The 27,329-nt window shown below is 59.2% G+C and overlaps 11 protein-coding genes across 11 annotated transcripts in view; 4 read left to right on the forward strand and 7 right to left on the reverse strand.

Annotated features, from left to right (window-relative positions):
* The window catches only part of ACA1_118600 (NAD dependent epimerase/dehydratase family), a gene marked incomplete at both ends in the record, with an annotated part of 1,631 nt that extends 337 nt beyond the window's left edge, over positions 1-1,294 (forward strand). Inside the window, 7 exons of the mRNA XM_004335131.1 lie at positions 99-247; positions 339-423; positions 505-553; positions 653-740; positions 852-978; positions 1,051-1,170; positions 1,247-1,294. Of these exons, the coding sequence (XP_004335179.1) occupies positions 99-247; positions 339-423; positions 505-553; positions 653-740; positions 852-978; positions 1,051-1,170; positions 1,247-1,294 (666 nt within the window). The remainder of the gene's footprint in view (positions 1-98; positions 248-338; positions 424-504; positions 554-652; positions 741-851; positions 979-1,050; positions 1,171-1,246) is intronic.
* An 89-nt stretch (positions 1,295-1,383) lies between these two features.
* ACA1_118710 (tetratricopeptide repeat domain containing protein) lies at positions 1,384-3,113 on the reverse strand (the record flags this gene model as incomplete). The annotated part of the gene is made up of 6 exons (XM_004335132.1): positions 1,384-1,590; positions 1,663-1,847; positions 1,941-2,093; positions 2,182-2,348; positions 2,564-2,734; positions 2,803-3,113. The coding sequence occupies 6 exons, from the start codon at positions 3,111-3,113 to the stop codon at positions 1,384-1,386; spliced, it is 1,194 nt and encodes a 397-aa protein (XP_004335180.1).
* A 182-nt stretch (positions 3,114-3,295) lies between these two features.
* On the reverse strand, positions 3,296-5,342 carry ACA1_118720 (uncharacterized protein; the record flags this gene model as incomplete). The annotated part of the gene is made up of 9 exons (XM_004335133.1): positions 3,296-3,542; positions 3,681-3,850; positions 3,945-3,994; positions 4,022-4,125; positions 4,199-4,293; positions 4,359-4,406; positions 4,465-4,616; positions 4,751-4,828; positions 4,922-5,342. The coding sequence occupies 9 exons, from the start codon at positions 5,340-5,342 to the stop codon at positions 3,296-3,298; spliced, it is 1,365 nt and encodes a 454-aa protein (XP_004335181.1).
* Positions 5,343-5,550: 208 nt separating this feature from the next.
* ACA1_118730 (uncharacterized protein) lies at positions 5,551-7,188 on the forward strand (the record flags this gene model as incomplete). The annotated part of the gene is made up of 5 exons (XM_004335134.1): positions 5,551-5,778; positions 5,867-6,140; positions 6,280-6,827; positions 6,913-7,068; positions 7,123-7,188. The coding sequence occupies 5 exons, from the start codon at positions 5,551-5,553 to the stop codon at positions 7,186-7,188; spliced, it is 1,272 nt and encodes a 423-aa protein (XP_004335182.1).
* Positions 7,189-7,316: 128 nt separating this feature from the next.
* On the reverse strand, positions 7,317-9,686 carry ACA1_118740 (betalactamase; the record flags this gene model as incomplete). The annotated part of the gene is given in 11 exon segments (XM_004335135.1): positions 7,317-7,503; positions 7,612-7,758; positions 7,856-7,992; positions 8,134-8,197; positions 8,216-8,284; positions 8,391-8,489; positions 8,627-8,768; positions 8,870-9,040; positions 9,140-9,176; positions 9,262-9,348; positions 9,519-9,686. The coding sequence occupies 11 exon segments, from the start codon at positions 9,684-9,686 to the stop codon at positions 7,317-7,319; spliced, it is 1,308 nt and encodes a 435-aa protein (XP_004335183.1).
* A 244-nt stretch (positions 9,687-9,930) lies between these two features.
* ACA1_118750 (YwlC, putative) lies at positions 9,931-11,587 on the reverse strand (the record flags this gene model as incomplete). Its single annotated transcript, XM_004335136.1, has 6 exons — positions 9,931-10,017; positions 10,101-10,807; positions 10,916-11,009; positions 11,086-11,230; positions 11,328-11,388; positions 11,470-11,587. 6 exons carry the CDS (start codon positions 11,585-11,587, stop codon positions 9,931-9,933), a joined length of 1,212 nt encoding a protein of 403 aa, XP_004335184.1.
* A 672-nt stretch (positions 11,588-12,259) lies between these two features.
* ACA1_118760 (HEAT repeat domain containing protein) lies at positions 12,260-20,332 on the forward strand (the record flags this gene model as incomplete). Its single annotated transcript, XM_004335137.1, has 17 exons — positions 12,260-12,883; positions 13,099-14,635; positions 14,738-15,019; positions 15,117-15,608; positions 15,679-15,773; positions 15,874-15,978; positions 16,080-16,450; positions 16,579-17,079; positions 17,173-17,498; positions 17,602-17,733; positions 17,820-17,899; positions 18,008-18,093; positions 18,174-18,337; positions 18,406-18,529; positions 18,617-18,729; positions 18,834-18,981; positions 19,114-20,332. The coding sequence occupies 17 exons, from the start codon at positions 12,260-12,262 to the stop codon at positions 20,330-20,332; spliced, it is 6,399 nt and encodes a 2,132-aa protein (XP_004335185.1).
* A 206-nt stretch (positions 20,333-20,538) lies between these two features.
* ACA1_118770 (transmembrane protein 144 family protein) lies at positions 20,539-22,226 on the reverse strand (the record flags this gene model as incomplete). Its single annotated transcript, XM_004335138.1, has 7 exons — positions 20,539-20,723; positions 20,935-21,024; positions 21,098-21,217; positions 21,363-21,536; positions 21,631-21,724; positions 21,805-21,871; positions 21,958-22,226. 7 exons carry the CDS (start codon positions 22,224-22,226, stop codon positions 20,539-20,541), a joined length of 999 nt encoding a protein of 332 aa, XP_004335186.1.
* Positions 22,227-23,233: 1,007 nt separating this feature from the next.
* ACA1_118780 (uncharacterized protein) lies at positions 23,234-25,136 on the reverse strand (the record flags this gene model as incomplete). The annotated part of the gene is made up of 4 exons (XM_004335139.1): positions 23,234-23,989; positions 24,061-24,858; positions 24,917-25,020; positions 25,091-25,136. The coding sequence occupies 4 exons, from the start codon at positions 25,134-25,136 to the stop codon at positions 23,234-23,236; spliced, it is 1,704 nt and encodes a 567-aa protein (XP_004335187.1).
* Positions 25,137-25,214: 78 nt separating this feature from the next.
* On the reverse strand, positions 25,215-26,012 carry ACA1_118790 (uncharacterized protein; the record flags this gene model as incomplete). Its single annotated transcript, XM_004335140.1, has 2 exons — positions 25,215-25,766; positions 25,857-26,012. 2 exons carry the CDS (start codon positions 26,010-26,012, stop codon positions 25,215-25,217), a joined length of 708 nt encoding a protein of 235 aa, XP_004335188.1.
* Positions 26,013-26,860: 848 nt separating this feature from the next.
* Positions 26,861-27,322, forward strand: ACA1_118800 (uncharacterized protein; the record flags this gene model as incomplete). The annotated part of the gene is made up of 1 exon (XM_004335141.1): positions 26,861-27,322. A coding segment is annotated over one exon (462 nt), but the record flags the coding sequence as incomplete, so codon positions are not given.
* Positions 27,323-27,329: the final 7 nt, after the last annotated feature.

A 27,329-nucleotide genomic window follows, 5' to 3' on the forward strand; every position in this document is an offset into this window, starting at 1 on the left:
GTCCGCATACGCGCGTGCCCTCGTGTTGCGTGTCGTGGCGTGTCGTTCATTTCTCAGAGCTCACTCGCACTCGTGCGTGATGGGTGGGCGACGTGCAGATCGAGAAGTGCGTGTCGTGCCTCTCCACCTGCATCTTCCCCGACAAGACGACCTACCCCATCGACGAGACCATGATCCACAACGGACCCCCTCACCCCTCCAACGAGGGCTACGCCTACGCCAAGCGCATGATCGACGTTCAGAACAGGTACAACTTTCTTTCCTTCATTCTTTCATTTTTACACTGGCTCTGGCGGCCTCGCGCTCACACCGAGCACCACCTTGCGCTCCACTCACAGGGCCTACCACGAAGAGTACGGCTGCAACTTCACGTCGGTCGTTCCCACCAACATCTTCGGCAAGTGGGACAACTTCAACCTCGAGGTACGCACCAGAAGCTTTTTTTGCTTACACACGTGTTGAGAGTCAACTCGCGAAATGGCTGCGTTTCGTTTGGTCCTCCAGGATTCGCACGTGATGCCTGGCCTCATGCACAAGCTCTACTTGGCCAACAGTACGCAGCTGCCCTCTGGCTCAATTATTGCGATGATGATGGCGATGATGATGAATCCTGACACTCATGGAACACGTGTGTGTCACTGTGGCGTCGCAGAGAACAACACCGACTTTGTGGTGTGGGGCACGGGCAAGCCGCTTAGGCAATTTATCTTCGCTCTCGATCTGGCCCGCCTCATGATCTGGTTCGTTCTCTCGCTCTTGATGTCTCTCGCACCGTCGGTATTTTCTATTGAGCCCGTTCGCTATTCGCACTGTTTTGGTTGTTCGATAAATTAATGTCTGCACGTGAACAGGGCCGTGCGCGACTACAACGAGGTGGACCCGATCATCCTCTCCGTGGACGAAAACGACGAGATCTCTATCAAGGAGGTGGCCGACATGATCGCCGAGGCCATGGGCTACCCGCTGGACAGGATCAAGGTACTGCAATCACACCCGGCCGGTGGTGTTCGTCCACGCTCTCGCAGGCGTGTTAACTTGTTGCATCGATAGTACGACACGTCCAAGTCCGATGGTCAGTTCAAGAAGACGGCGAGCAACAAGAAGCTCAGGACCTACCTGCCCGAGTTCCAGTTCACTCCCATCAAGGATGGCACGTGGTTCCCACTTCCTGTAGGCGCAACCGCGCATGTCTCCCACTCACTCACTCACTCTTCTGCTTGTTTTTCCATTCCTTGCAGCCATCAAGGAGACGGTGGAGTGGTTCATGGCCAACTACGAGGTCGCCCGCAAGTGAGCTGGGAGCTGTGGAGCTGGGCAACTTCTTTACGAGACTAATAGAAGAAGGATAATGCATCGATGATGATGTGAGCTTCGTCAAGTCGTTCACAAGAGGGAGTCGGCCACCAGCGAGGCCAGCAGGGCGGTCCAGAGCTCAGAACCAGCATCGCCGAAGCGGCTGTCAATGCTCAGGGTGAGCGTGTAGAGGGTGGCGCCCAGCACTAGCCATGCGGTCCTGACGTCGATGGTGTGTCCCTCCAGCGAGAACCTGAACCGCGAGGTCACCAGACCAAGGTCTTCCCTACTTCCAGCCTTCGCCCCTCCCCCCCGGGGGGGGGTCAGCGTCAGTCGTGGTGGTTGCACTGACCAACAGTTCTTACTTACCATGCATTCGTCCAGGTCGAGAAAGCGGTAGTCCGGGAAGGCGATCGTCGTCTCCGGGCGGAACTCGGACTTGACGTAGTCCATCAGCTGCTCGATGCCGTGGATCCACACATCTTCCTTTTGCTGAACCAAGACCGATGGGGTCATCACCTTGTTCGACGATAGGAACGCCTTCATCAGGGGTCCTATTCCCACGCACGCACGCACGCACGCGCGCACACCACACACACGTCAACAAAACAAGCGCCTCAACTGAAGAAGCGAAATAGTCAGCGCACTCTCGTCGGGCGTCCAGCTGCTCGGGACGGAGAAGGCAAGGTTGCCCAGCAGGTACTGCTGCTGTCCGCTGCCGGCCACTTCGGTCTGGACCTTCTTCGCCAGTGCGAGGTGGGCTGCCGCCGATGCCTCCTTCGCTTTGGCCTTCTGCTGACCTGCAGGGCAGAGAGGTGCGTGAACAAGTGCGTGTGCAGTCGTGCCTGTGGGGCGGTGTGTGCCGCGAGGTGCTTGGCTTGCAAGTACCCTGTGCGAAGAGTCGTTCCGCTGCGGCGAAGGCGTCGATCGCCTCGTAAAAAGAGCCCAGGAGCTGGTGGCTCCGCCCCAGAAGGAACGCGGCCTGACCAGAGGACGGATCCCTGCTGAATGCCCGTGTGGCGTCTTCGAGGGCGTCTTGATTCTTACCCAACTCGCTAAAGCAGACACGATCGCACGATGGCACACGCACACGCACACGCACACGCACACGCACACGCACACGCACACGCACACGCACACGCACACGCACACGCACATCAACAAACCCAGTGCGAAGAGTCGTTCCGCAGCGGCGAAGGCGTCGATCGCCTCGTAAAAAGAGCCCAGGAAGCATGGTACAAACCACCTTGTGGGGGGAGGGAATTTGTACAGATTAACTTCGGCACGAGTTAGCAGGCACTCAAAGCTGGTTGGCTGCAGTGCGACCGCGCTCGAGAGTTCGGACAGCGCCAGGAGGTAGTAGGTCCTCTTCGCGCTGGCCGCGGTGAGGTTGGCAGCCTTCTGCAGGTGGGCGCGGGCCGCGCCCAAGGCAGCGTTGGTTCTATGAGAGGTGGCGCATTGTTAGATAACACAAGCACTCTTGCAACACACAAGCCTCTGATGGCTTACCGCTTCTTCATCTCGGTGTCGAGGGCGTCCAGCAGGCGGAGGCTGGCGTCACTCGGCTCCATGTAGCGCAGTGGCGTCTTGGCTTCATCGATGCTGGTCCGCAGGCTCGCATTGTCGTTAAGCTTCAGGTGGCACCACGACTCGATGCACCGCGCCCGCACGTACTCGTCCGCCAGGGGCTTGCGGCTGCTTTCCGCTTCTTGGGCTCTAAGCACGGCCAGGGCGCCACGCGCATCACTGGCGTCGAGCAGGCGCTGGGCGTTCACCAGGTAGGCGGACTTGCAGAAGGGTACCTGGCTGATGGTGACCATCGCAGCCGAATCGCCCTGCGCATCGCCCTTGTAGAACGTGCGCAAGGGCAGTGTGGCCCTGCCCCTGTGGGACGACTCCTTGATGATTTTGTGCACCGCCGCGCTTTGCGCCACCTGCCGGTCGTTGGAGTCTTGAAACACCTTTACCCTCAGGTTGACACCTCCCGTCTACTCACCCCATGTCAGCCCAGGCAATCAAGAGGTGTGCGTGTGCGGTGGTGCGTGGGCGTGTGCGTGTGCGTGAGCGCGTGCAACAAACATACCAGGTTGAGAGTACGCTTGAAAGAGGCGTTGCCTGTGGTGAAAGTGCGCGAATGAGACTGCCGGTGCGAGGGCACGGTGTTGGGTGACACTTGCGTAATGCATCCGGAAGCCACCTGCTCGATCAACTCCCAGTCCAAATCGATGGCCGTCTGCGTCAGAATAAACCTGGCAGCAACAAAGAAGTGAGTTTGCGGGTGGGCTTCGTTTGGGTTTGGGTTTGGGTTTGCGTTTGGGTTTGGGTTTGCGTTTGCGTTTGGGTTGCGTTTGAGCGTTTGCGTTTGCGTTTGGGTTTGGAAAGCACACTTGGCCAGGCTCAACGCCTTGCTGAGCTCCGTGAGCCTTTGGAAGCACGTGTACTGGGCCGCCACCTCGTCGTAGCGCCTGGTGAACTCCTCAGCACAGATTCGCTCCGAGCTTGTCGGGTCGTGCTCATCGACGTCCCGCAAGCCCGATGGCGAGGCCGCATCTGGCACCTGCAGTGTTCCATGTGTGGTGTGTTGTGTCGGGCTTAAGTAGGTCCACGAGGGCCATAGTGCAGGTGTGCAGGTGGGCGGAAAGGTTGCACACCTGCCTCTTGGCCAGGACGACCATCTGCACGTCCTTGATGACGAGCACGCCTGCCTCGGACTTGGCGAGCTACACACGGGCGTTCTCTATCCACAGCCGCGAGTAGCGGTGCTCAGCTGCACCTTCGGGCTGCGCAAACGTGATGTCGGCCTCGCTCCGCACACTCGACGACGACAGCGATCTACATCAGGACACGGTCAGTGTGTTGTAAGTGTCGTGTGCGTGTGCGGGTGGGGTCGCGTGCGAGTGAGTACCCAAAAGCCAGCAGCTTGAGCTTCCAGTCAGCTTCGAACATGATCTCCCCGAACGTGGTGGAGCGCAGCCTCTCGGGGATGTACACCTTCTGAGGCTGGGACCCGACGGATTGCTCGGGTCAGCCGGGTCGAGACTGAACGAGGTATCGCCGGACCGGACCAGCAGCAGAGCCAGGGCCAGATCGCTCATGGTGATTCCCAAGAGGTCCTGTGGACGCTCAGGTCGTACAGTTCAGCTGCGTGCATGCACACCCACGCGCACGCACACCGGCGAGAGTGTACTGCACCTTGCCCGCTTGGGGAGCCGAGGTCAACAGCGAGAGGAGGCCCGATTCTGGGTCCACCAAACCTACGAGCTTCCCCAGCTGCTGTTCGCTGTTGATGTCCAACTCGGTGGTGAACTTGATGCCGCCTGGGCCTGTGGAGACGGACCGTAGCGTTACGTGTGTCGTGTGGTGCCGTGTGCGTTTCGTGTCGCGGGTGAGATGGTGTGCACTCAGGTTGGGCTGGGCGAGCCCCGGCAATAACGCGTGCAAAGACAAAAGAGCATACCCGAGGCTTGGGCGTGGCCTTTCTCGCCGGCCCTTGAGCTCATGACTCCGCTCGCAATGGCGCTCAACGCGCTACCGCCTCCACGGCCACCACTACCACCACCGCCACGGCCTCCGCCCCCGCCCCCGCCGCGGCCCCCGCCACCACCGCCTCCGCCTCCCCCACCACCACCACGGCCTCCGCCGCCGCCTCCGCCTCCGTTTCGGTAGACGTAGATCACTTTCTCACCCTTGGCGTTGGTGGCGTGGTAGTGGGGAAACTCGTGGTGGGGCGGGTCGCCCGACTTGGCCGAGTGGAGGTCGGGGTGGTGGGCATACTGGTTGGGTGCTATCTTTCCCTGCCTGTCCATGGCCATGCGCATGCCCAGTTGGTCGGGTCGGCCGTGCTGCTGCTGGGCGGCGGTGATGCGGGTTCGATTGGGGCCGGGGTCATTGAGCTCTCTGGAGGGTATGTACTCGCCTCCTCGTCCGGCGCGGGGCACTTGGGCCCACTCCCGAGCCAGCTGGTTGGCTTTTCGGCTCGAACCGGCATCGTAGACCGGTACGCCCTTCTCCGTCGTATGAAGCTTGGGTAGGCCTTGCTTGTCGCTCATCCTCTTCGCCTAGATCTTGCTCCTTCACAGGAAAAGCTGGTGTATCCAGCCTTCGGCCCGAAACCAATTATTTTTTAGACCGAATCGAAATTTCCGATCGGGCGACCATTTCGACCGAATTTGTTGCGGGCCGATGCCTCGAGGTTGACGTCGCGTGGTTGCAAGGATCTAAAAAGTAATTGTGTTGGAGAAGGATAAAAAGAAGAAGATGGAGGAGAGTCGCCAACCGAACCGCGATGAACTCTTTCATCAAGTGGAGAAGGAGGAAACCACAAGACGGCTAACTCAAGAACAGGAGCTGGTGTCCAGACTCGCAGCTGAAGCGGAGCAGCTCAAAGCCACCGAAGCGGAGCGACTGCGGGTGTGGGCTGCCCGAACCAAGGAAGAACATGAAGCCGAGCTCAAGCAACGCGTCTTGGCCTCCCTCCTTGCCAAGGTGTCTTCATTTTATCGCTCTTTCAACTCCTTCAAAATAGATTTAACATTGAGCTGACCTTGATGCTCGCTACCATCTTTCTCTTCAGGTGCGACCTTACAAGGAGAGGCTGGAGCGGAAGAAGCTCATGCTCGCCAACGAAAAGCGCAACCTGGCCCACCCGCCCACGGAGAAGCACCAGCAGCAGATCCTGCTGCAGGTCGTCCTGGGCGATGGTAAGGGCCGACCCTTGAAACCGCGTGTGTCCCGCAAGCTGCGTATCACCGCCGACTCCTCGCTTTCCCAACTACCAACCCTGCTGTGCAGTCTCTTCGATTGCCCCATCAAAAAGGCTCCCCAGGCGAAGTTGTTTTCCAAGCAGGGTCCTCTCTCCAGGTACGTATCGTGTGTGGTGGTGGTGGTGGTGTGTGTCCACTGAGAGGGTACTCCTCTTTCCCTCACACGCCATTGGTCAACAATAGCGACACGTTTGATACGCTATTGGCCAATTTATTACCACAGATTCGCCTGAATTGGTGACCCTGGTCAAGGAGCTGCTGTTGCCCAACGAGCCCGCTCACATAGGCCACTCCTCGGCGCTCGCGGGAGCTGCGCTGCCGCTATTGCTCCCCTCGTCGTCGTCCACTTCGTCGTCAGGCCCGGGACCCCTGTCCCTCATCAGCGTGCAGCCTGCGGCCCAATTACTGGGAATGCAGCTGGGCGCTGGCGGGTCGAGCTTGACCACCTCCGGCAAATGCCACCTATGCGGCCAGCCCCTGCTCCCCAGCTTGATCGGCCTCCTCGGCGCTGGGCCGGCCCACTGTGCAGCGTGTGCTAAGATCGGTTCTGCCATGGCGGAGGCCGCGAGCCACCGCGCCGCCGGCAGCTTCGCCAATGCAATCACCTGCTACACCGACCTTCTCTCGACGGCCAGTGACCACGAGGGGACCCGCACCAACATAAGCATTGAGCTGGCCAAGACGCGACTTCTTGCCGGCCTCCAGCTCACCGACCACACGCTCATTGTGGCAAGCCTTTCAGCCCTCCAGACACTTCCGCAGCCCACCCAGGTGAGGACAGTGCTGCATCAGCTTGCAGTTTCCCTCTGCACAACCAGTCCGCACAGATCTGATCAATTGGCCCACCTTCCAGCAGGAAGTGCGCCTGCTTCGAGGTTTGGCCGAACTCCTGGCCGGGCAGTTCGTGAATGGCTTGCAGGGGCTGAGCGTGGTTGCAGGTCACTCCTCGGCGAAAGAGGCCAAGCTGCTGCGTAAGGTCATGACCCTGGCCGTGTCAGTCCTCAGCACTGGGGTACCGACTGACCCTCCCCTCCCCTCTCCACTCTTCTAAGTTGTGCTCACGCAGCCAGCTATGGGAAAGCAGGCTTCGCTTGAACCTGAGCTGCTGGACAAGCTGCAGCAATTCCTCTGATGCCCTCGTCTTCATGAAGTTGCAATTTCCAGTCTTTGTCAGCAGAGAACATCATGAAGTGGACACATGCGAAGAAGATTGTGTAAAAAGGTTCATTTTCAAGATCCAATTGACATACACACCGGTGCTTACTCCTGGACGACGATGGGGCCTGAGTCCGAGCCGGAGAGGCCGAGGACTTGTACCACGGCGTTGTTGAACTTGCGGCGGTAGATGCCCACCTTCTCGTTGTCCGACGAAGGGTAGACCCTGTTGGTGAGCAGAATGGTAACGACGCCATTGACGGGGTCTCCGCACATCTCAGTGCCCGTGTACCTGCGCAGGACAACGACCGAACAGTTGAGAACAGCATCGGCGCGGCCAAAACACACCAACACACACGACACACGGCACACGACACACGGCACACGGCACAACAAGTACCCGATGTGCATGAAGGTCTTGGCACTGAGGGCGCCGCAGGAGAGGCCCCAGCCCTGGTCGCGCACGGTGGGGTCGTTGGTGTTCCAGCCGAGCGCGCGGCTGCTCTGCGAGTGGTTGTACTCCTTCACGAAGAACTCGGCCGTGCTCCTGCACAGCGCAAAGGAGTGAATGGGTGCGTGTGTCGTGTGTGTCGTGTCATCGTGCGTGTTCGGTGGTGCATGTGTGCGGTCGTGCGGAAAGGTACGTATTGAGCCAGTGGTCATTGGGGGCGGCCCACATCCACCTGTGCATGAGCTTGAAGAGATCCCTCACGTTGGAGAAGAGGCCGGCGTGGCCCGCAATGCCACCCAGCGCGTAGGCGTTGCCGTCCGACACTTGGCCCTAATGTCGTGTGTGTCGTGTCGTGCATGTGCGGCGTGTGTGTCGTGTGTGTCGTGTCGTGTCGTGTCGTGTGTGTGCGGCGTGTGTCGTGCGTTAGGGCACAGGAAAGAAGCGCCGCAAGGAGAACCGCTTGACGCATACCTGAATGACCTTGTGGAGGTAGGTGGTGTCGTTTTCGCAGGGCGCGGAGCGGCTCCACTCGTACCTGGGCGGAAGGAAGAACGAATCGTACATCGACGCCTGGTGGAACACGTAGCGGCGCACATACGCCTCGAAATAGCACTGAGCGGCACTGCAACAGCACACGACACGCACGACGCGACACGACATGCGCGTCAGGATCTACACAGGGCTGGAGGAGGGCAGGCGCGAGACAGAGAGGAGAAAAAGGGGGATACCCGGGGCCTCCCTGGTCGCAGCCGGCGATAAGGTCGGTGGGCTTGACGTAGCCGAGGTCCTTGGCCAGATTGCCCACCACGTACATGAGCGTGATCATGCTGTTGGCGTTCAGCCGCACACACACACGACACACGACACAACACACACACACGCACGACACACACGGCACACACGTCAGCTTTTTGATGTTCGATTGTCAAGAGCCACCGGCAAAAAAAAAAAATGAAAGCCGGACCTGAGGTCGGAGTAGACGTAGACGCTGCCGACGGGGTTGGCCAGGGTCTGCGCGAGGAGGCTCTTGTAGATGCGGTCCTGGCACGAGAAGTTCTCCTCCGGGTGCGGCTTGCGGGTCTCCGGGCAGCCGAACGCCGGGTCCCCTGCGTGTCCCACCGCACACGCGCCACCGCACACGCACACACCACTTGGAGTCAACGGCCGGCGTGCGAGTGCTGCGGGCGGGTGGAGGGTGCGGGCGTACAGTAGTTGGGGCTGGGGTCGGGAGGGTAGCCCGTGTTGTGGAGCAGGCAGTTGAGGACCGTGATGTCGCCCTTCCCGTGCTGGGCGTACTCCTTGCCCAGCACGTCGGCGATGCGCGTGTGCAGGGGCAGCTCGCCGCGCTGGTAGAACTGGGCCACGGCGGTGGTGGTGGCTGCAAAGAGGCGCTCACGCTTGTCAGCGACACCACGCACACGACATACGACACGCACGACACGCACGACACACATGATGTGGTGATGGAAGTGCGTACTGGTGACCTTGGTGCAGCTCGCCATGTCAAAGAGGGTCTGTCGGTCCCCAAAACGAAGTACGGTCAGCACGCAGCGCGAAGGAGTAGAGATGTGGAGGGGGGGGGCAAGCTGGAGGGCGTACGTCGATGGCCATGGGCGGGTTGCGGGAGCTGAAGGGCGGCGTGGCGCCATACGTGTAGTGCCCCACGGCACGCTCATAGATGATTCCCTGTTCGCCCCCTCCAGATTAGCACTGGCTGTGTTCATTGAAAGCAAACTCACATGAATCTCGCACGTCCCTCATTCAATAGAAGTAATCCACTAATTGATTTAATTCAAATGAATTTGAATTAAATTCATACAAATGCACGTCAAAGGCAGTTCGGCGGATGAGCGTACGTTCTTGTTGCCTACGAGGGCGACGCAGCCGGGGTAGGCTCCGTCCTGCACTCCGGCCTGGAGGATCTGGTCCACATCGGACCAGTTTGCGGCAGCACCGCCCGCAACGAAAACGGCGCACAGGACGACCGCCACCAGCAGCGCAGCACTTCTTCCACGCTGTACCATCGTGCCTCGTCTTGAGAGATCCACTCGAGTGTAGTGTTGAAGGTGGGGAGGGACGAAGAAGAAGAGTAACTCGACTACTCTGTCTCCTTTGACCCTACCTGATTAATTTGACATGTTTGAGGTGGTGCAAGCCAATCCCACACAATCTCACCCTGCAGTAGCAACAACTGCAACAACAATGGCAACAATGACAACAGGTTGAGAAGTGCTTCCATCTTCGTCTCTTCCTCTCTCTCTGCGCTTTTCACAAACCAACACAGTGCACGGACGCAGCGGCGGCCTTCCGCAATCGGTTCATGACGGCGTAGCCGGTGTGGCTTTCGTCGATGCCCTGTGATTGATCAATATCCACGTGTTAGAGGCACACGGGAAGGTGACGATCACTCAAACGATGAAGATGAAGGTATGTAGTACCTCGACAAAGATGATGTCCACGCCTCGGGCGTCGAGCCCCCGGAGCGCCTTGAAGAGGCCTCGGGCGACCTCGGCGGCGAATCGCTCCCTGCCCTCCTCGTCGGTCTGGTCCACCTCCACCGCGACCGGGTACACCAGCAGCGGCTCCCGCGGGTCGTCCGCGCCGCTGTCCCCTCCGGCGTCGCCGACGTGTCGCGCCAGGGCCTTGAGGTCCGCGGGCAGCTCGATCTCCCGGTGCGTGTGGATGATGCCCACGCTCTGCTTGTCGTCGAGGGCCTTCCGCACCCGCGCGATGAGCTCCTCGCCCATGCGCAGGCCGCCGCCGCCGGTGTCCGCGTGGTCTCCGCCTTCCTTGGGGGGCGGGGCCAGATCAAAGAGGACCACGTAGGCGTTGGGCGAGTAGTGGCGGTACTTGAGGCCCGGCGTGGGCGGCTTGTCCTCCATGGACTGGTCCTTGTGGCCGCCCTGGCCATAGACCACGACGTCCGGCAGGTACTTCTTGAGCTGCTCGTGGGTGATGCCCCCTGGTCGCAGCACCATGGGCGGATCTCGGCTCATGTCGAGGACCGTGGACTCGAGGCCCACCGAGGTGCCGCCGCCGTCGACGATGCACTTGACCCTCCCCGTGAGGTCGGCGATGACGTGGCCCGCCGTCGTGGGGCTCGGTCGCCCGGACATATTGGCGCTCGGCGCCGCAATCGGAACGCCTGAGCGCACCCAACGTTGGGTCTGTGTGGTGAGCAGGAGGCGCCGGTGATGGCGGTGGTGGGCCACAATTTTGCAGAGAATGTGCAACGTTAGACGTTGGTACGTACCCGAGAGGGCAATCAGTTTGTGGGCGATGGGGTGGCTGGGCATGCGAACGGCCACGGTGGTCTGGCCGGCAGTCACCGCCTGAGGGACATTCTCCTACGCAACTCACCGCGAAAGTGAGATCTCACTCGCGAGAGTAGTCATGGATGGCCGTGGGCCGGCGGTGGCTCACCTTTTTAGGGAAGAGGATGGTGAGAGGCCCCGGCCAGAACTGCGACCGGGTGAGGAACTCGTCCACTTTCGGTGGCACGCTGGCGGCCACGGTGTGAAGCATTTCCATCGAAGAGATGTGCACGATCAGCGGGTTGTCCGATGGCCTGTGCCATTGATAGAACAGGAAGAGAGCGAAGAGAGGCCCGGGCGTGAGACACATGAAGACGCGAGATGTCAAGAGAAGCGGCTGCACTGTCGTACCTCCCCTTGGCTTGGAAGATCTTCTTGCAGGCTTCGTTGTCCAGTGCATTCGCGCCCAGCCCTGATTAAACGTTGCACGTTGCTCACCGGCCGGTGAGCATTCATTCATGGAATGGAACGGGGAGAATTAACGTCATCGTACCATACACTGTTTCCGTGGGAAAGGAAACGAGCTCGCCTTGGCGGATGAGCTCCACTGCCTCGGCCAGCTCTTCATCGGCGAACGATGAGGGATTAATCTTCAATACTTTCGTCTCCATCACGACAGCGGGGCGATCGGCGGCCAGCATTGACGAAAGAAATGTGAACACAAATCGAAACCGAGACCTGCCAGGTACCGCTTGCAGCCTTCGATCAGATGCGATTTGCTGAACTGTTGCTTTTCTGCTCTTTTTCTCTAAACTTTTTCGCCTGGAATTTGTGGCCATTTCGTAATTTGTACGATTTTTTGAAATGCTTCTCAAATTTTCGAAAAAGCCCAACGCCGAAACGAAAGGCGAAAGAGAGCCACCAGCGAAGATCAGATTTCCCGCGCGGTGAACGTCGCATTTGAGGAAGGGGGAGCCATTTCTCTTAGCCTCTGCACCCACTGCCGCTTTTTGAATTGCACAAAGGAGCAATCAGAAGATAAGCGATTTCGAATGGAAATGGCAGAGGGGGGCACCACCCCGAAAGAAAATGGTCGATCGACTGCGCCCCCGCCCGTGTCGATCTTGCAGGTCTACAAGCGGCTGGCCGCGCTTGAGATACGTGAAGACGAGAACGCCGATCTTATCGTCCAGGACCTACAACGCCACCTGGCCGTTAACCTCCATTCCGCGCCTCGCAGCGAGCCCACACCTTCATCATCAACCACATCTGCGACGGCGTCACAAGAAGGAGGAGACGCATCAACAAAGGATGTGGAAGAAGAAACGAAGCCAAGGGACGAGATGCTGATCGCAGATGCAGCCAGCGAGAGCGAATTCGTACACTTGAAAGTGATCAGCGTGAACAACTTGAGCTACTTGCTCTCCTACGGCGATCTAGAAGGCGGGTTTGGCGAGTCGGTGGTGGAGGAGGATCTGGAGGTGACCCTGGGCCAGCTGCTCACATCGCCCGACTGCCAATTCTCCCTCATCGCGGGCGACGAGGGATCGGGCAAGACCGTCGTCCTACGCCGCATTCTGCGCGAGTTCGATCGCATCGCCACGCCGTCGCCCTCCCAGCCTCTGCGCTCCGCCTTCCCCATCTACATCAACTGCGCACACCTCATCTCCCAGCTGCTCTTCGACGCCAGCCGCGCAGCAGCCGCCGAGAAGATGGAGAGCGAGATCGATCCCGCCGGATTGCTGCTTCGATCCGCTGTGCAGAGCTGGCACGGCTTCACGCCACAGGCGTCCTCCTCTTCGACGCCAACCACCGCCACCACGGCCGCGCGCCTGCTGGGCGAGCTGCTGCGCGACTCGCGTCATCCCTTTGTGCTGCTGCTCGACGGCCTCGACGCGGTGCCGCGCGACCTCGCCAACGAACTCCTCTACGGCCTGCTGGGCTACAAGGACACCACCAACGATGAGGTTCGTGTTTGTTATGCGCTCTCTGTCCCCTTTGTGGCGCTCTTATTTAATTATCATTCTTTATTACTCTTCCTTTATTCGCTTTCCCGTTACGAGAACAAAGAAGAAGATAACTTATGCTTCTTGCCTCTTCATCGATACGAATGCAATGTGCTCACCGTGCGTGTGTCGTGTGTGTCGTGTGTCGTGTGTTATCTATCTTGGGGCCGGCGCAGACGAGCTGTGCGTCCATCTGCGCGCTGCAGTCGTTCGGAAGGAAGCTGGGCGCCACGTTTGGCAAGCGGCTGCAGCGAGTCGTCGCGTGCTGCCGTGTGAACACGCTGGCCGATCTCATGCGCTACCCGCTGCGTCCGACCCAGGTCCCCAGCGTCGGCGCCGCCACCAACCCCTCCACGGGGAGCACCGCTGCCGGCGCAGCGGAGGAGGCCGAAGGCGAGTCCGAGGCCGGAGAGGGCGTGAGCAGCAGCAAGCAGTGGCGAATCCTCAAACTCGACAGCCTGTGCGGGGAGACGGAGCAGCGGCTGTACGCCAAGGCCCTCTTCGACAAGTTCGGTCTGTCGGCCCTGCCCGCGGCCCCGGCGCTGCTGGACTGCCTGCTCGAGCGGAAGGGCCTCGTGCTCCCCACGCAGAAGCAGAGCCCGCTCCTGCTCTTTGTGCTGCTGCGGGACATCCTGCTCGCCCAGTCGCGCGACGGCAGTTCGATGCCGGCCACTAATCTCCACGAGCTGCTGTGCCACCTCGCCGGGTCACTGGCCAAGGGCGCGGCCGACCGCAGCCGGCTTCAGCTCGCCGCCGCAGAAGCGGACAAGCCCGAGCGCAGCATCTTGCGCGAGCTGCTGCCTGAGCGGAAGACCCACAACAAGGCCGACGAGGCCAATGAGGCCAGCGACGACGAGGAGGCCGTCGAGCGACGGAAACTGATCGGCCTCCTGGCCTACTTGATCGTGTGGTGGGACGACAACTACGGCAAGAGCTACCACTATGTACAGAACCCGCTCTTCAACGGCAACGCCAACGCCAACGCCAACGCCACCGACGGGTCCACCGCCACCGGCGCCGGCGCGGTGGCGGACATCTTCGTGGCGCAGCGCCGCGTGTTCGTGGAGGCGATGGGCAAGTACCACCAGCTGCGACGGGCCGACCTCGACCAGCCGGAGGAGCGACGACAGAACGGCGAGCGCCTGCTGGACGAGGTGGCGCGAATGCTGCCCGGCGTCGTGCTGCAGCACGGCGTGGGCCGCACGCTGGCCTTTGCCAACGCCACGCTCCACCAGTTCTTCGTGGCCGACTACATGCTCACCTGCATGGCCAACCTCGAGGACGAGGTCACCTTCGCCAAGGTGGTGACCGACGTCCTGCACCCGTGGGAGGCCCAGCACAAGCCCTGGCACCACTACATGCAAAGCGGCGGCGGCCGTCGACAGCAGCCACAGCAGCACGCCAACGCCAGCGGCGACGAGCCGGCGGCGGAGACTGACAGCCGGCGGACACTGGACGGCCTGGTCGCCACGTCGCCATCTTCGGGTCCTGCGGCGTCGGTGCGAGAGCGAGGAGGCGAGGACGGAGGGGAGAAGAAGGACTTCCTTCGCTATTTTTGGGCCGACGAGCGCCATCTGACGGACAAGTGGTGGGCCGAGGTCATCCTCTTCATCGGCTTCAAGAAGGGCACGCACTGGCTGGCCGAGAAGATCCTGGCGCTCAAGTTCCCGTCGCTCAAGGAGTGGTTCGCCTCCTTCAAGGGACACAACACTGGTACACCCTCTTGCTCTCATCAATTATCTTTCGTTCGCCCCACTCGCTAATGTTGCTTGCTGACGCACACCCACACGCACACGTTGCACACACGACGCACAGACCCGCAAGATCTTGGCCAGCTGCGATTTTCCCACCTTCTGCGAGCCAAGGCCTGCGAGGGCGTGCTCAAACAGGCCCGGGCCTCCGACACTGGCGTGCGAGAGCCGCCGGGAGCGCTGAAGAAAAAGACGAAGTGGGGCGCCGCATTCCTCGAATTCCTGGATCGGTCTGAGTCGGCGCTCCTCCACCTGGACTACTACCCGGTCTACCTCCAACTCAACCACGTCCTGGGCACTAAGGTGGTCGAAGCTGTCATGACCAAATGTATAGATGTCTTCAAAGGTGCGCCAGCTTCTCCCTTGCGTGCGTGTGCGTGTGCGTGTGCGTGTGCGTGTGCGATTCAAAGCACCCTAACGCCGGGTCTCGACTTGTCTTACAGGTCAGAATCCGGTGTACGCCATCGATCTGATGGTGAAGTTCTATCTGGGCGGCGTGATCAACGAGCGGAATATAAATATTGTAATTAACAGCCTGCTCGACGACGACGAACCCCGCGTGCGCAAGGCGGCCCTCAACCTCCTGTGGCGGCTGACCCTGCTCAACAAGGGCAACAACCCCATCTTCCCGCCGCACCTCGCGCGACCTCGGCCCGGCCGCACCGACGACGCGACCAACGGCCGAACACCGGCCGCGAGCGACTCGGCGGCGGCGGAGACGAACAATCGGCGCCGGCGCGGCTCGGCCAACGACAAGCGGGAGGACCCGCTGGGCTTCGTGCGGGTCATCCAGCTCGTGTCGGCCCGGCTCAAGGACAAGCACGCGCTGGTGCAGCTCGAGGCGACCAACGTCATGAAGGAGATGGCCCAGCTCTCCATCGCCTCCCTCACGCCCGTCCAGCGAACATTCCTCTTCGGCCAGCTCCTTCGCGATGGTACGTGATGAAGCTTCTTCTTCGATGGCCTAGCTGGCTCACATTCCACTCGATCCGCGGCGGGTTGCAGAGGAAATACAAATTCGGCAACTGGTGAACTCGGCGGTGAAGATGATGCAGACGTTCGATGTCTACGTATGGCTCCTCCGCTGGCTCGGTCATGAGGTACTCCCCTCCCCTCCCCGCGCGCACGCTGCAACGTGGCCCGCACCGGGTGACGACTGCCCCCACTCACGCCTGTGGCGGTGTGCGCGTCTCTCTATAGGATCCTGGCCTGCGATTGCTGGTCTTGATCGTCCTGGGCCTGCTGGCCAATCCTCTGCTGCCAACGAAACAAAAGTTCGATCCCGCGCGCAAGGCCATCTGCCTGGTATCGCCTCCTCTTCCCCCCTCGCCCCAGTATGTGGCGTCGCTACAACCGCACTCACACGCGCACACACCCGATCGGGCGGCATGACCGTGGTCGCACAGGTGCTCACGGGACTGAGCCAGGAGTACAAGCCGACCAGTCCGGTGCTGGGCGACATCCTGCGGGACCTGTCGGCCCGGAGGAAGCGGAAGACCTCCTCCGGCGGTCTGCTGGGCATCGGCGGCGGCGGGTCGTCGTCGTCCGACGCGTCGGCCGCGGACGATCTGGACCCGCTGCTGGTGCCCTTCGTGACGGTGGTGTTCGAGGCCCTCGGCGAGACCGCCGCGCGGTGCGAGGACCTGGGCATGATGCTCGACCTCGTCAAGTGCAAGCCCTTCTTCCTCAAGAAGCTGTGCCTGGTCATCACCGACCGGATCGACCCTGCTCGGCTTCGGCCCAGGCTCGACTCCCTGCTCAACTGCCACAACCAACGGTACGCACCATTCATTCATTTTTTCATTCCATACATTCTTTGTTGGTCGCCAAGAATTCACCGGCGCGAGCACTGACTGAAGAAATATGTTTGGTATATGCTGTGTTGTCTGTGGGCGGCCGGAGCAGCGACGAGACCAACGCGGTAATCGACTTCTACCTGAAGCACGAGGTCATCCAGCTGCTGCAGGCCATCGACAGGGACGTGGGCGACCGGGAGCAGCTCGAGGCCCGGCGGATCGCCGACGAGGACGCCGAGGCCGCCGTGGACGACAAGCGACAAGTCGCCGCCGCCACCAATCGGTCGCACAACGGGGCCTCATCGCTCTACTCGACGACCAAGTTCGAGGTGCTCGCGTCGTGGCTCGGCCAGCAACGGCCACACGGCGAGTCGTCTGAGCCTCAGGCACCACCGGCGGCAACGACCCCCAACGGCAGTGAAGCTCGCGAGCTGCGGCTGGAGATGGTGGAGGCCATTCCCGGCGTGCTGCACCTGAACGACGTCAACGCGCTGCGCTACCTGCACCTACTCATCGACCTCCTGCTCACCGAGGAGGACCACATCACCGTCCAGACGCTCATCGCCAAGCTGCAGGACCTCACCTACTCGGCCCTCACCGGCAGTCGCAGGTTCGCCACTAGCCACCCAGTCGTGCGCGTGGCGTGTGTTGTGTGTCGTGTGTGGTCAACGCGCACGGTATTGATGTCGTTACGTCGGTGCAGGTATTCGGCCGAGGATGCGGCGTTGTTGGAGCGGACGAAGGTCGAGGTGGAGAACAAGTGCTTCGAGATGATGCAGAACCGGAACGCGTACATGGTGCTGACGGCCATCCGGCTGGTGAGCCTGCTCGAGCAGAGCCGCAAGGGCGAGCACCGAGCGCGCGACGGCATCGCGGTCGACCACGAGTGCCAGGGCGACGACGACGAGAAGCGGACCCAGCGGCACGCGCGCCTGCGACAGGTGATCCATCAGACCATGGCCCTGCTCAGTCACCGCGAAGCCGATGCCAGGACCGAGGCCCTAGACCTCCTGCGAGTATTCGTCAGCGGTACTCACCTCCCCCGCCTTCGTTCTTCTTTTCCCCGTCTTCGTTCTTTTTGGTGTTGGCTGGGCTGGCTCACACGTTTGTCGCGAAACGAATGTGTTTGCAGGCATTCACCTGGACCTGGACGACAATCTGTTAGTCCTCTGCTCGATGCTCAAGAACCGGATCTACTTCGTTCGCGCCACCGCGGTCGCCGCTCTCGGCGCGGTTGTACAGCACTTTTCCCTGCGGCCCGATGGTATGTGCACATACGCCCCCACGGCCGCAAGCCACCTCTATACTGGTGCGCGGAGTACTCACCTCTGACCTTGTCTCTCCCCCAAGGCCTGGATATGCTGAAGCGAGTGGAGGCCTCCGTGGTCAACGTTGTGAAGACCTCCGCCGAGGACAAGGCCGTGGTCGAGGTGCCGACACACCACCACCAGCCTCCACACCCGCTCAGCCCTGTGCGCGAGCGGTGGCGACAACGACTCACCTCCCATTGATTCCTTGCTGTGTTGTGGTGTTTGCAGTCCGCCACCCGCACGCTGGCCTTCTTCGGCAGTCACATATCAGACGAATCGCTGACCCTCGTGGGCTCGTTGCTGAAGGAACCCAGGTGCGCGTCACACACCACACACACAGTTCCATCGCGTGCAAGCGAATATTGATCGTTTGTGGCTCTCATGCAATACACAGTCGATTGCGGGCGACGGTGGTGGAGACGATCGGGGCGGCGGGGATGAAGGGCATTCCCTTCATTCCCGACATCGCGGAGCTGCTGCTGGTCGAGGACAACTGGCTCCGCACCATCGCCGTCACCCAGCTCTCCAAGCTCGCTCTCCTGCGAACTCTCGCTTACGGTACGCACGCACACGCATGCACGCACGCACACCTAAGCTGATGACACATGCCGCACGCGCACGCACAGAGCACCTGCAGGGCATCGCTGCGCTTCTGCGCTACGAAGAGTACTATGTGAAGGAGAGCGCCATCCAGATCCTCTGCGCGCTCGGCGTAGACGCGCTCCTCCTCTTTGTCGACGACATTCTCCGGTACACCCACGACACACACACGACACACACACGGCACACAATCTGATATCACGCGTTGTTGCTGCATTTCGCTCTGTGTCTACACAGAATTATGGACGATGAAGAGGACGAGGAGGAGCCGTGCGTGGTGATCATGACCCTCTACGCCGTGTCCCTCATCTTTGCCCACTACCGACAAAACGGCGACAAGCACCCCGATCGTACGACCTCCCGCCTTGCTTAGCTGTCGCTCGCCCCGCGCGGGGCAATGGCAGGTCAATAACTCCAAAACGTTTCTCTTCCCTCGTCGACGCCTCTTTTGCAGCGCTCACGTTGTGTTCGAACTACCTCTCGCACGTGCTGGCCAAGCTCGACGACAACTCGGTGCCCGTGAAGAAGGCGGCCATCAAGGCCATCCGCCAGTACCCGCAGATGATCGCCAACAACACCTTTGCCCTGCAGCGACTAACCAGGTGCGCGCCCTGGCCCACCGCCGCCCCGCAGGTTCAACGCTCGTTCTGACACGACACGACACGACACGACACGACACGACACGACACGACACGACACGACACGACACGACACGACACGACACGCGACTACAGGTTCCTGAACACGTTCGCGGAGGAGTCGCAGGTGCAGCTGCAGGCGTTCATACTGCTGGGCGAGGCCAACCGGCTCTCGGTGTTCGACCACCTGTCGCCGCTGCTGTCGCTGCTCCACTGCCGCGACACCAAGATCCTCATGAAGACCATCACCGCGCTGGGCAACCTGGGCGCCCACTGCATCCACCTCATCCCGTCCGCCATCAACCGCACCAAGAGCCACGAGATGCGCCGGCGCCTGCTGTCGCTCCTCATCAAGTTCATCGGCTACGGCAACTACGACGTGCTCGCGCCGCCGCCGCCTCCGCTGCTGGGCACGGGCGGCTACGGCCGCGAGGGCGAGCGCGACGCCGCCGAGCGCGAGGCCACGACGGCCTCGTCCACGCTCGGCTCTGCAGCCGGCGAGCACCCGGCCAACAACAAGGACGACAGCATCGACAAGCTGATCGTCAAGAAGAGGAAGGAGATGGAGTACGAGGAGAAGGAGATCGAGTACCTCTTCAAGAACAAGGACAGCACCATCAAGCGCCAGGCCTTCCGCATGATGGCCAACTACTACCTCTACGCCATGGCCCAACACCTCTCCTCCTCCTCCTCCTCCTCCTCCAACGCCACCGCCACCGCCACCTCCTCCACCTCTTTGTCGTCGGCCTCCGCTTCGCTGACGTCAGCTTCGTCTGCCGTTCCGGCCGCCGCGGACGCCGAGCGCGGGCTGCGAAAAAAGGCCGGCGACGAGCGGAGCGCCAAGTCGCCGCCGGTGATGACCATGACCATGGCCACCGCCATGGGCGCCACCACCGCCGCCGCGACCAACAGCGCCGGCGCCGCCAAGAAGCGCGAGTCGTCCGTCGGCCGGGAGGAGAGCGCGGACGACATTGACTTCTCGTTCGGCAGCGACGACGAGGAGGGCGGGCTGGGCATCGGCGGCGGGCTGGGCCACGGCGACGCGCTGCTGTCGCTCAAGTACCGCAAGTTCCTGGTGGCCATGCTCAAGGACAAGAACCAGAAGAGCCGCATGGAGGCGGTGCTGGCCCTGGGCCAGCTCCTCTACCGCGAGCACCGCGAGGCCATGCTGCGGCTCCTCTTCCCGTCGGCCGCCTTCTCGTCGGTGGCCGGCGCCGCCCTCGCGCGGCCGCTCATCCCCTCCGTGGCCGTGTGGCGTCTGCTGTCCCAGCAGTGGCACGCCCTCATCGCCGTCCCCTCCCCGCCCTCCAAGTGAGTGTGCGCACTCTCTCTTCTTCACCCTCCTTCCCACGTCCTTCTTGTTCTTCCGCAAACCTCCTCTTCTTCTTCTTCTCTTGTTATCACGTTACGTTGTACTTTTTCATAAACAAACAAATTGTTTATGTTTCACGATCCATGGACAAAACAAGAACTATGCGGCGTTTGACCGGTGGGCCTGGACTCCTCGTAGGAGCCAAACCCTTACACGCTGACAGATTTGCCCAGGGTGATGAGGGCCACGCCGACGGCGTTGAGCGCGATAGCCGCGCCAAAGAAGAGGAAGTTGCGCCCGCCCTTGATCTCTCCAAAGAGGAGGATGCCCCACAGACAACCAACGGCGCCCGGGCCAGTCGCAATGATGGGGAACGAAACGGTCAGTCCCAGCTCTGCGACAAACCCCATCCACAGGTAAGCGCACGGAATGAGGATCTCGCGAAAATTGTGTGAGCGCACGCGGCTGGTGCGGCACGGTAGGTACACGCACCCTGATTGGCTACGAACCAACTACTCTGCGCAATCCCCCACATGACGCCTACAAAAGTCCCTCCCCAAAGTTACCCAGGAGCAATGATTGGCCGTAAAGAGAGGATAGTGTACCCGAAACGATGCCGGGCAGCACGACTTGCGGATTGATGGCTGGCTTGTTGCGCTTCAACAAGCTGTAGAGCAAGAAGTAGACAGTCGAGGCTTGAAGGAAGGGAGGGTTTGAAAATGTCAGTGAACCCAACAAAGATATCAATTTAAATTTGACAGGGCCTACCTAGGAAGATGCCACAGAAGTGAGACCAAACATAGTCAAGACCCTTGCTGCTGTGGCCACCCGAGTGGTCACACGGCTCGCAGTGGTCGATCAGCCACTGCGGAGGGTCGAAGTTGACGCCTGTTGTGTAGCACCACGAAAAGAAGTTAATAAACAGATTTTAAAAAAACAAAAAAAAACTAAAAATGTTTCCGGAGAGAACAGAGAAGACAAAAGAGGAGAAGCAGACCAAAGAAGAGGCCAGTAACAATTGCCAGCACGACACCGAGCACGCGCTTAGTGGCGGAAGGCAGGCGTTCAATGAAGGCAAACGAATCGTCCTGCTCCTTGCTGTGGCCCTTGTGGTCAGCGTGGCCAGGGTTGGTGATCAAGTAGGAATCCTCGAGCCTGCCTACGTTGACGGAGTGGTGTTCCTCCACGTCGCAGTGTTCGTCCTCACCTGTCCATACAGACACACGAAAACAAGTTGTTCCACGGAGGTAGACAACATCAGCAAACTGGTCATCATCACCCCCCCCCCGCTGAGCACAAACCAATCTTCTTGACAGTGGGCTTGACAAAGGCGTAGACGCCGACAGAGGCCACAGCCAGTGAGATGCCCAGGTAGTTGAGCCAGGGCGTCTTGATCTGCACGTTGGAAACACACGCGATGAACGTGAGCCGTTGTGAGGCGGTGGAGGTGGATGGACGGCAGGAGGGAGGCTGACCTCGTTGGAGCTGAGGCCAAACAGCCCGAAGGTACCGGTGGCCCAGCCCATGATCAAGTTGGTCAAGCTGCCACAGGTGCGTTGTAGTTGTTGTTGTCAGCCAAGTGGTGCAGAAAACAGGACTCCATCATGGAGCTGGAGGTGAGGTTGTACCCCCAGAGGAGGAGGCCCAGGCCAAGGCCAATCATCTTGATGATGGGGACGGTGAGGAGGTTGCCCGTGCACCAGAGCACGCCGCCAATCATGGCAATGGGCTCGAAGGTGGGCCAGCCCTGGATGCCGTTAACGACGAGGCCCGTGAGCCAGATGCCCGTGCACAGGATCCACTGGAAGAACATCCCGTCGCCGGTCTCGAACTTCTTCACCGGGACCAAGTTGCTGCCGAAGCAGAAGACCGCCACGGCCGCCGCCACATAGCCCATCCACTCTTGCATTCGATCAACTGGTTTCTACGCTACTACAACGAAGAAAAGTAATTTTCTGAATGAGCTGTTGAACAGCAAATAAGAACGAATCGAAAAACTATATAAAACGGACTTGTCTGAAGGTGTTGATTGGCAGGTACATGCATTGGTGGGCTTACCTTGAGAAGAGAGGGGAGACCTAAGACTCACGGCGGGCAACGAAGAAGGGAGAACAACGCGAGAGGTTGGATCAACAACACAACTTTCACTGGTGGAGTGAGACTGCAACTAACTTAAACGCATTAAGCAATTCGAGATAAGCGTAACTCTCTCGGCGAGAGAGTGGCTGTCGGCGAGAGGTAAGATCTACTCACGCCGTGCTCCGGTGCACACGTGTTTTTCGTGAAGCTCGTGTTGGGCTTTTTTTTCTAGGCCCGGCACGTTCTCGTATTTCCTGGCAGCCGGGGTCAAGATCAGGTCGGTCCCGATCGTCGACATAGGGTTTCTCCTTTCTTGTTTTCCCTAGGCCCGACTCCTTCGGTTTTCCTGCCCCGGTGGCGAATTTCGCCAACAAGAAATATAAATCTCGCCGATGACTCAGGGTTTCTGCCCTTGATTACTCCAGCAAAGGGAAATCCTGTGGGGCAAAAGGGTAGCCTCGCGCAACGAATTATCATTGGGGGATGCTCGGCAGAGTTCTCCCTCGAAAATACACGTGCCGGCATAGAACCTGGATTTGTTTTTGTTCACGACCACGGCAACCGCTCGAATTCGAGCACAGACCAGAAACGACCATGACCATGACCACACGTTGAACAAGGATTTTGGGACGCGACTGGTGAGATGCGATGTGGAGGCCTACCTGGTGGATACCAGGGTAACCTTCACATCCATTGTCATTAGGTTCTACATCAACACAAACAGTCATGCAGTGGGACCACAACTTTCAGCATTAGTACTATCTCTCTTCTACAATGTAATTTAAACATCATCTTTAATCTCATTTATTAGAACACCTTTATCATTCAACAAGGAGGAGGACGATGGACCCAAGCAAGGCCAACACCAACATTGTGCTGGGCAAGGAAGCTTGCAACCAAGACAGAGGTCCATGTGGGGGCAGGCAACAGGAGGGGAGCACTGAGGGCGCCATGCTCAGCATTGGTGGCGAGCGTGGCTTTCTCAGCATCCACAGCAGCCTTTGCTGTCTCCTCCACAGCCACCTCAAGAAGGGCAGCATCCATGAACACATCATATGTGGCCACGTCAATGTCTGAGTCGTCATCATCCTGGTACAGCTCCCCCTCACCCACTTCATCTGCCCCATCCTCATCCACCTCCTCCCTGTCATCGCCACCGCCACACAATGTTGCAGTCGACAGAGGGGTGTCATCGCCGTCATCGGGCTCGCTGACACTCGTGGGCAGCGTGATCGTGTCGCACGGTGCAGCAGCAAGCATGCGAATGGCGTTGATGAGGTCCGTGCACTTCATCTTGGAGAGCACAGGCAACGTTGGAGGCTGTGGCATGACCCACCCACTCTTCCTCCTCTCTTGCAGGAACGCCTTCATGGTGCCACATGTGACAGACTGCTGGGCCAGTGCAGAGCTGTGCTGCGCCATGACAGCCGTCACCGCCGCGTTCTCTGCCTCGAGCGCACTTCGTCTGGCTGCCTTCTCATGCTCCTGCTGGGCCTCTTCAGTGAACCTGCTCTCAGCGATGGCGTCCATCTCCTTTCTCTTCATGGCCCTCTGCAGCTCTGTACATGCCTCCTGCATGATCTGCACTTGACCAACAATGAACAGTTACTGAGGAGGTCATGCACACAGGGTGAGCAGCTTGGGCAACACACATTTGGGAAGGCATTCATGTAGCCCTCCATCATGGTGCTATTGTTGGGGTACTCATTGCAGGCCACACACGTGGAGAGGATGGCAGCACGGATGTTGTTGTTGCTCTCCTTCAGGTGCTCTCCAGTCTCGCCAAAGACACACTCAATTGGCCACATCATCACCAGCAGAACAAGATCACACATGAAGGGATCTTGTGCATACTCCCTGGCCATGAGATACTTGCTGTCTAGCTTCTTGAATGTGACAAGCATCACTGCTGTGTACAGCTGCATCCACAGGAGGAATTGATGGGCAGTCTTGTGGGGAGGGTTCTTGGGGATGATGATCTGCAAGGTGCATGGACCTGTGCTCTTCATGATGGTGAATGGTGTTGGTGATTTCAGATCCTTGAGAAGGGCAGGCGTAGGGTACAATGCATTGGGCGAGAGGCAGAGGCTGAAGGACGAGGAGGAGATGGATGTGGGTCGTGCTGATGATGGTGGTGAGGCACAATCCAGTGGGACTAGTGCTGACAAGGGAGACAAGTCAGCAAGGAATGGAGTAAACCGCAGGTCTGACAACAAGATGGAGGCGACATGTGTGCCCCATTTAGGAGCTAACTGCTTGATCTTCTCAGTCAGGTCGCTGGTGGTGAGCCGATGTGGTTGGAGTGCGGCATCATTCAAGAAGAAGCTGATCATTGTGGCCAGGCTTGTGTAGAGTGCAAGGGTCAGCTCTACCAGCTTCTCCAGGCGCCCAACGTAGCCCATCACCTTCTCAGCTGCCAGCAGCACACTCATGAATGGCCCAAGGATTCTCTGCATGTACATACTCCACTGTCAGCAGCTGTTGATCAACTGTTCATTCCTCACATACCTCCATTCCAATGGCGCTGATCTTGATCAAGCAGAAGATATCAGGATTGAGAAGGGCCTTGAAGTCTGCATTGTCTTTGTCGGTGAGGCATGCTGGTCCCAGAACTGTGTACCAGAGAATCAGGTATGGATACCTGCATTTGTGCAGGTTCAGTGTTATCAACAGCATGAACACAGGCCAGCACAATGACCACGTACCACCAGTACACCCAGTGGGCCATCTGATCAATGCTGATGAAGTGCACGCGTGTCACATGGTCAGGTCGTGTTGGTTCGGCACCCAAGCTCTGCACAAAGCCTCACCATGGCCTCATCCATGACCCTTTGATCAGGCGCTGTGAGATTTGTTGCATCAACAATGTGAACAGCTTGTGGTACTGCTTCACATCCGCTGGCGCCTGCAGGTGCAGCCACTTCCATTTCATGACTGTGAGCTTCACCAGGCTCTTGAATCGCTTTGGACAGAGGGAGAGTGTGTGCTTGGTACAGCTCTTCTCAATGAGGGGCCAAAACTTGTGGTTGGCTGACATTGCCCTCCTCTCCCTCTCTTGATCAAGCAGGACTTGCACACCACCACAGTTTCCCTGATTGTTGTTGGTGTTGTCATAGGAGATGCCACAGACCTTGAACAGCTTGGTTGTTGGCATGCACAGCTTCTTCTGCTGCTTGACAAGGTCGTCCCACGCTCCCATGATTGCTTTGGCCTGCTCTCTTGCTGTTTTCCCATAGGGCATCTTGTAGACACCCACCATTCCCCTCCACAACTGATTGTCACAGATGCCATTGACTTGCAGGGTGAGGAATGAACGCTCATGGCCCTTGGTTGTGCCGTCCACAGTCACCACCAGATGCTGTCCCTCCAACAGAAGACTGCGATGGAGGAGTTAAGGGACAAGGTGCTGCCTTCTTTATATGTGATGATAGCATGACAATAACCATACCTTGCTCTCAGATATCTTCTTGCTCATCTCGTACCAGTGGCAGATGTGGAATTCAATAAGGAACTGCACTGCTGAGTCCTTCAATGGAAACTGCTGCAGCTGCACTGCAAACAGATGCTGGAAGATGGTGTTGAGCACATTGCTGACCTGGGTCATTGAGACATGGTGCTTCCCCACCAGCTTGACAACCAGTGATTACACACTGAGTGTGTATGCATTGTTCTTGTTTTGCAGGAATCTTGGCCCAGCGATGGGCAGATCCAACACCAACTCGACAACAACTTGGCTTGCCCTGCACACATGCACCATTGAATGTGAGTGGTGGCTTCATTGATTAATTGCTTTTTATTGATGTATGTACAGTGGGGTGCTGAGGCTGTTGTGAAACTCAAGGTACGTGTTTTCTGCTCTCCTCTCCGCTGTTTGATTGAACAGTGGAGCAGTTGTGAGCTTGAGCTCACCCTGTTTACTTGTGTAATGAGCTCATCACAGGTAGTTTTGCCACTCACGCCATGCTACAGGTGAGAGGTCTTGTTGGCGCACTCTCTTTGCCTTTGCAGCAGAAACAGCTTCCCCTGCCCTCTTCATCCTCACCCAGCTCTTCTCATTTTTTGCAAAAATGGGAAAAATAAATTGATATAGGCCACGTCAGCATGACAGGTTTTTATTTCTCGGAAACACTCTGGAATGTGTGCAACTGCGACTGAAACCAGCTGCTTTTGTAAAAATGTCGACTTCCGAAATTCCAACGGCAGCGGACAGCGCCAACTTTCGGAGGACACAAATCCAATCAGATAATGCCTTTCGACGACCACCCGGCCACACAAGCTGGGCGCCCTGCCGTTCTGTGGGGTTGCGCGAGCCTACATCTAATCTCACTGGCGGAAGTTTCCTACCGAAATTTCCATGGCAGGAACTTCCCGCCACTCATGCAAAAAACTTTATCTCCCGATCGCGTGCACCGCACCACGACACGACACACACGACAAGACACACGACAAGCGATGGACGTGCGGTCACGAACGAGAAGAGAGGAGGGAGAAGAAGAGGTCAACACCACCACCGCCACCCCACCACAGTTCAGCTACAGGCGGCCGCCCGTGGCCCGACGGGGCGACCAGTGGTGGCGCAGCTGGTGGTTCGTCGTGGGCGTGGCGGCGCTGGTGGTGGCCCTGGGCTGGTGGCTCCTGGTGCTCAAGTGGGAGTGGTACTGCTTCGCCTGGGCCAGCTGGGCCGACCCGGTCCTGCACGACGCGCGGGCCTGCCGGGCTGTGCAGCCGCCCTGCCTGGAGCGGGGGCGCCTCTTGACGGCGGCCTATGGCTTCAGATCAGTCTACGAGGGCCGACTCAACATCTCCAGGCTGAAGGAGGAAGGCCTGGAGTCGAGCCCTTTGTTGATGCTAGCGTCGAGTAGCGGCGAAGATGGATCCTCAAAATCTGCTTCTACGCGCGGGCAGATGATGAAGGTGGTGG

Source organism: Acanthamoeba castellanii (assembly GCF_000313135.1).
Source record: "Acanthamoeba castellanii str. Neff unplaced genomic scaffold scf7180000084671, whole genome shotgun sequence".
In the NCBI taxonomy this organism is placed as follows: Eukaryota; Discosea; order Longamoebia; family Acanthamoebidae; genus Acanthamoeba; species Acanthamoeba castellanii.